Genomic DNA, 6,000 nt, shown 5'->3' with positions numbered 1-6,000 from the left:
AGGTCACAGGCTTGATCCCTGTATAGGCCATTCACAGAAAAATTGGAATGTTCTGAATATTACATATACATATATATATATATATATATATATATATATATATATATATATATATACACAGAATATACTGGTGATGCTGTGAACACTGCTTATGAGAGCACACTGGACGCACAACTTTGGAATGGCCGCCCATGAAACAAGAATGAGTCAAAATAATTCAAGCCAATGGTCAATATAGAAGCTTGTGAAGAATCACAGTATTCCATTTTACATTCTCCTAAGGAGAGCAGTAGGAAGGGCAGGGACACAGGCGGGCTGGCCCAGGGCGGACAGTGCCGCGGTGCTGCGTTCCCTGCGGGCCCGGGCGCGGCGCGCTCGCCGCGGGCTGCGGGACGGGGGCGCGGCCGCCCCGGCCCCTCGGGGCCCGGAGAGGTCCCAGCGTGGCACTGCCCGGCCGGAGGCTGCCGCGGGACCCCCCCGCTGCCGCCCCACCGCCCGCCTCCGCTGCGACGGGCCCCGCGCCCTCCCCTTCCTCCCCCCGCCCCGCAGGGGACCTTTTAAGAGGAGGGGGCAGAGGCTGGAGGGCTTGGCCGGGGGACGGGGCTGCTCCTGCGGGAGCTCTGGGATTTAATCGGACGGCCAAAACCGAAAACGTCCAAAAAAAAAAAAAAAAAGAAAAGAAAAAAAGAAAAGAAAGAAAGAAAGAAAAGAAATAAATAAAGCAGGAGGTGTGGAAGCACGGAAAGGTGGGGGGACAAAACAGGACCCGCAGGGGGACGCGGTCCGCAGGCTGCGCGCAGCGCGGGGATGGTGCGCCCCGGCGGGCTGTGCCGCCCGCTGCTGCTGCTGCTGCTGCTGCTGCTGCAGGGCTCCCTCCTCCTGCTGGCCACAGCCCCGCACGGCCGCGCCGCCGCCTGCCCGCTCCGCAGAAAGGTAAGCGCCCCGCGGTGCCCTCCTGACTCGGGGTGCCCTCCTGCCCGGGGGCGCCGCCGTCCGCCCGGCCCCGGCCCGCCCCGGCAGCGCGGGGGAGGCGGGTTTGCTCCCCGAGGGGTGCGGTGATGGAACGGGTTGGCGTGCGGACCCCCGGCCGAGGCTGAGTCCCCTCTGTCCGGCGGGCGCGCTGCGCCCAGCTCGGGCGGCAAGCGCTCGGCAGCGGCTGTGCGGCTTGACGGGACTGCGAGACAGGGTGCTGGGACCCTGCATGGGGGAGGAGGAGCCTGGGGTGAGCCCCAGTAGGATCTTTTGCCTGCAGTGAGTAGGACGAGCTGCGCTGCTCGCCAGAAGACAGACTGCCCGGGAGTGACTTGCTAACACCATCCCGCGCAGGGTTACCGCCTAGTCCCACTTCAGAACGCCGAGCGTGCTGGAACAGGTTCGGACCAGCAAATGGCCGTTTGGCGTGAAAACGCGGCCACACGTTATGTTAGGTTTTACTTGTCTCCTAAACTTAGCAGCTTGACTGCAGTAGCAAGGAGCAGCATGCGCTGACTTAGCTCCAGTGGGTAGTTAGCACAGGCGAGGATCCCTGCTGCAAGTTAGGGCTGATGTTACAGCTGCTATAAAGCTGGTGCAGACGATGTCTGTCATTTCCATGAAAGATCAGAAAAAGTCATTCTTATTGAAGCTTGAAGCTTCTGATACAAAAGTACCAAAAATCTTGTACAAAAAGCCTTCTTGAACTTACTTTGTGTTAACAGGCCATCTGTGCTGTCTGTTGGCATCTCCTTGAGCCTGACGTGATTGTGCGATATGTGTAGGGCCACTTCACCTTCCCTCCCAGGCAGCTTTTAAGGAAACTGGAAGCCCTTAGAAGTAGGCTGGGGAGGTGCCAAGGCCACAGCAGGCTCACTGCAGGGTAGGCGTGAAAAAGTTTTGCAACTGAAGAAGGTCTGCTCTGTGACTTTACTCCGCTCTCTCACCTGGTCCTGCTTCTACAGGTAGCCCTTGTTCTTGGGGGCCTTCCTGCCTCTGTGAGCATGCTGGTTCCCCAGAGTATCTTCTCCTAGGATTTAGGGCATTATGGAATCAGCCATATGCCAAGCTACATGGGCTTTGCTGGAGGTGTCTGCCTGAGCTTGAGTTAAACAGAGCCTGGCCCTGCCTTGTGGGATGGTGTCGTTACAATTTGCTTGGAACCAGTTTGTCAACTGGATTTGTAGGTGGCCAGCTGTGACACTGCCATAAAGCCAGGTCAACACTTTGGAGTGGGTACCCCCTTCTCCTTGAGGGCATGAAGTGTTAAAGATGTGGGCCGGTATGAAACTACTACAAGGAGCTAGTGAGAGCAAGTACAAAGAGGACAGCTCCTGAGCAGAAGTCTGTGGAAATGGATAACTATCCATTACTTGTGGAAATGGATAACTTCACAGATTGGGTGGGACATGCAGGAAGTTTTTTTCAGAATCAATTGACTGGACTTCTGCCAGTTGCTAGCAAGACTGGAGGTGAAATGTGTTAATGGTAGGTAATTATCTGCTGATTACGCTGTCATTAAAATGTGAGACCACCTGTAGTTCTGGAATAGGCAGGCCGTTTCCGAGGGTCATTTAGGACAGTGGTAATAACCACACTGTCTAGGAATGGCAGTGTCTGCCTTATTTACAAAACTGTTGAGTTTATCCTTATGAATATTTACATGAACTCCTTAGGGAAAATATACTGTCTTGTTCCTGCATCACCACGGATGGGTTTTTAATTTACTTTAGTTCTTTATAGGATTCCTTTTCTCACCTCTCTTAGACAGGTCTAACTTCGTTCTTTTTGTTAGGTTGCCTCAGTCTCTGCCATAAGAGATGTGCGTTGTTGCCTTAAAAGCTTCTATTTTAAGGAACGAACCTACAGTATTTCAGAAGGCTTTCTCATCATGACTCAAAATTATAGTTAGATCTACAACCAATAATGTACCTAATCATCCTCCCCCCACTCAAAAAAAATTGAAAAAAACCCATTGAAAACAATTAATTTAAAATAAACTATGCTGGAATCTTTTTGGGTTGTATCCATATACTAAGTAATGTGGTCTGGTACTGCTTTCTTTTTGCTTAGCATTGGAGTGTATTGGAAAAATCAAAGCCAGAAATCACAGATTAATTGTGGAATACTTGTAGTTGTAGTTGGTTAGCATTTTATGATGTCTTGTTCCTGACAGAGGGCCAATTAATTTATATGGCTGCTTTTCCCCATATATGCCCTTCAGCAGAACAAGTCATATGTCTGTTCTTAACCTGTGGCTTTTTAGTTAAAAACTTTATTTTTCATTCCTGGCACTTTGGATGTGTTCTTTTAGCAGCTGTAGCCAGTGCAGTGTTTATTCCTCAGGTGAGTTTTACTTTCAGTCTTAAGCTGAGTTTGAGAGTGTCAGTAATGCAAGTGGGCAAAAGCTCAGTATGAGTACTATTAAAAATGTCTTAACATTTTTGTGTGCATTACCATAGTTGCATAGGCATGTAATGTGGCAAGTAAAATCTTTGCCCCAATTAGGTATAAAGGAACATGACAAGATAGGATGCCAGGATAGATAAGAGAGAGGGAGAAACCCATAATAGGTAGGGTTATAAGGCTGCCTGCCTGGGTGAAATATTGCATGCCATGTAGTTTGGCTTCTGTAGCTAGCAGGAGAATACTGTGGATTGAGAAACAGTCCAGTTCTGGGCTGAGGTTTGGAAGGTGTGGTTGTGAGGTCAGGTGGTGAATATTAGGGGTCCTGAAAGACAGTGAAGCCAAAGAGGGCACCTACCTGCACAGTGAGGTATGCACTTTGTGCTTTGAAATGCATAGTCTACACAGATGAGATAGAAGATGGAAGGAAGCAGCTCATGTAGAAGGAAGCAGACCAAGTGTAGGTTGTCCATGTCTGGAGTTCTCATCCAATTCTTCAGTCTCTAGACTGTTTTCCTTTCCCTCTGAGTCTTCATTCCCTGCACAGACAGTCTTCTGTCTATGCTTTTCTGTTTAGCTTTTTATACTCTCATGCTTTTCCAGATGTTTGGAGGGCTTTCACTAGATAAATTCTTTGTTCCTCCTGGTGCTTTTCTGGATTGTTTTCTGGATATTTGCCATTTTTACTCTTGTTAGTATGTAATTCAGCCCAATTTGAGATAGTTTCTGTGAGGGGAGAAAAAAAAAAGACACTTTCTCTGATTTTCTTTGGCATTTCTCTTCCAGAAGAATCATTGCTGCCTCACTTGAAGTGATGTGTGATATCTGACAAATGCAGTAGTATTTGTGTATTTGAAGACTACTGGTTGTATCCTATAATGGATCTCGAAATAGTGCTGGAAAAGCAAGCTGTTGGTGCTAGTTAAAATGAATAAAATCTGAGGCTTGGGGTGTTTTAATCAAAAGGAGGAACCTCAGCTCCCAAGGAAGTACTCATGCATTTGCAGAATTTTTGCAGTGACTGACACTGTTGTCCTGTCATGTTGGGGAGGTGTTGTCTGTCCCTGTGTGCCCCATTGCAACTCAGTGGACAGTGGAGTTTGTCCCCTGTGCAGCCTTGGTTGGGAAAGGAGGCTTTCCAAGTCTTGTGGTAGGGAGTGGATCCCACAAGTCCCAGTGTGTTCTCTGTGACTGTTTAAGCTTTGTCACCTGGGGAGGTAAGGCAGAGGAGAAGGCACTATGCTGTAGTGCTGAGCATTCAGAAATACCTTGATCTGATGATTCCTTGGACCTTTGTGTGGCAGCGAGTTGGGAGACCTGTGTTCTCTTGTGAGACTGCCGCTCTTTCCCTTGCTCAGGGTTTTTCATGTGACGAGTAATGCATTGACTACCACCTGTAAATTGTAGAGTGGAGACAGAAATATGTACCTATGCATCTTGAGCTATTCATGAACCTTTTTTGTTGTTACGCTGCTGCAACTGAAATTCCTCAAGCTGCACAGCCCAGCTGCCATAAGCCTCCAGGACAACACTTTGACTGTAATTTGTTTGTTTTAAAGCAACTTTTTTTGTTGCAACAGCTGAGTTAAAGGATCTTACTGCAAATGAAAATTGGGCTGTAGCACTTTTGTCTCCTGCACGCTCTCAGGGAGGCGAGGTGCTGTGGTGATGGTGTATGGCGTGATGCTGAGCAAGCCTGGGCACCACTCCTGTGCTATTTCATGGCTACCTAGAGCACTGCTAACAGCTGCCCTTTTATGGTGTTGGGGTGAGATTATATCCTTGCTTTTCCCTCTCTGAGGCTGCATTGAGACATGCAAGAGGTCCAGGAGGTCTGCAGGGAGATGGGAGTGCCTGAAGGTACAGCAGGGGAAGAAGACAGGCCTGCTCAGGCACACCGAGGGCTTTGCCCCTTGCCCACTCGCACAGAGCAGTAACAGGAGGCTGTTTGCAGGGGTCTGGCACAGAGGCAGAGCACTGCTGGGATTCCAGTCCCCACTTTGGAAGGAAAAGGAGATGCCAAAGGAGTGTGAGGCACTAGCCTGTCTGGAGCAGCTGCAGTGCCACCTTTGAGAGGGAGAGTGAACTTTGGGAGCTCCCTGTATACCATCACTTGATGATGACAAACTGCTGGTGCTCAGAAACTGATTCTGCAGGGTCTGGGGAGCTTCCCACCAGTGGTGGGACACTGAGGTTTTCTGTCCTCTCATGCTGGCTCCAAGCTTTCTGTGGAGATCTGAGTGGTGCTTAGTGTGATTTTTCAAGTTCATGACTACTCGTTTTGACATGCAAGTGCCAGCAAGAGTGCTCAGCTGCTTTGCTTTGTAATGTCAGGGTCTCGAGAACTGTGTGAAAATTTTTGCTGTGTCTCAACCTGCTTTCCTTCTGCCTGTGCTACAGGCTCTTTAAAGGAAGACTTCATGTACTCTGTGCCTGATGGCCTGTTTTATTTCTTCAGAGGTATGACTGGTACCAGGCAGTATTACCCTGCTTTCAGTATCCAATTATGAAAGTTGTGGGCATAAGGAAATAAAAAAAAAAGAGTATAATGCCAAAAGCCTTTCTAGCTGGGCTGTGTGCAGTAGTTCAGAGTAGTGCTAATGATCGTGTTGAAATCTGGTA

General features: G+C 48.9%; 1 protein-coding gene across 2 annotated transcripts in view; it reads left to right on the top strand.

Moving 5' to 3' along the window:
- Positions 1–466: 466 nt before the first annotated feature.
- Positions 467–6,000, top strand: part of LOC139588879 (metalloprotease TIKI1-like) — an 84,194-nt gene continuing 78,660 nt past the window's right edge. Inside the window, exon 1 of one of the 2 annotated variants that reach the window (XM_071424631.1) lies at positions 467–933. In XM_071424631.1, coding sequence (XP_071280732.1) covers positions 808–933 — 126 coding nt within the window. In that variant the 5' untranslated portion in view covers positions 467–807. The remainder of the gene's footprint in view (positions 934–6,000) is intronic. The other variant, XM_071424630.1, reaches the window with a different exon arrangement.

The sequence above is a fragment of the Agelaius tricolor genome, unplaced genomic scaffold (genome assembly GCF_023055355.1).
Source record: "Agelaius tricolor isolate 1412-34295 unplaced genomic scaffold, bAgeTri1.0.p SCAF_4, whole genome shotgun sequence".
Taxonomy (NCBI): Eukaryota; Metazoa; Chordata; class Aves; order Passeriformes; family Icteridae; genus Agelaius; species Agelaius tricolor.
This window is presented reverse-complemented; position numbering and strand designations above follow the sequence as displayed.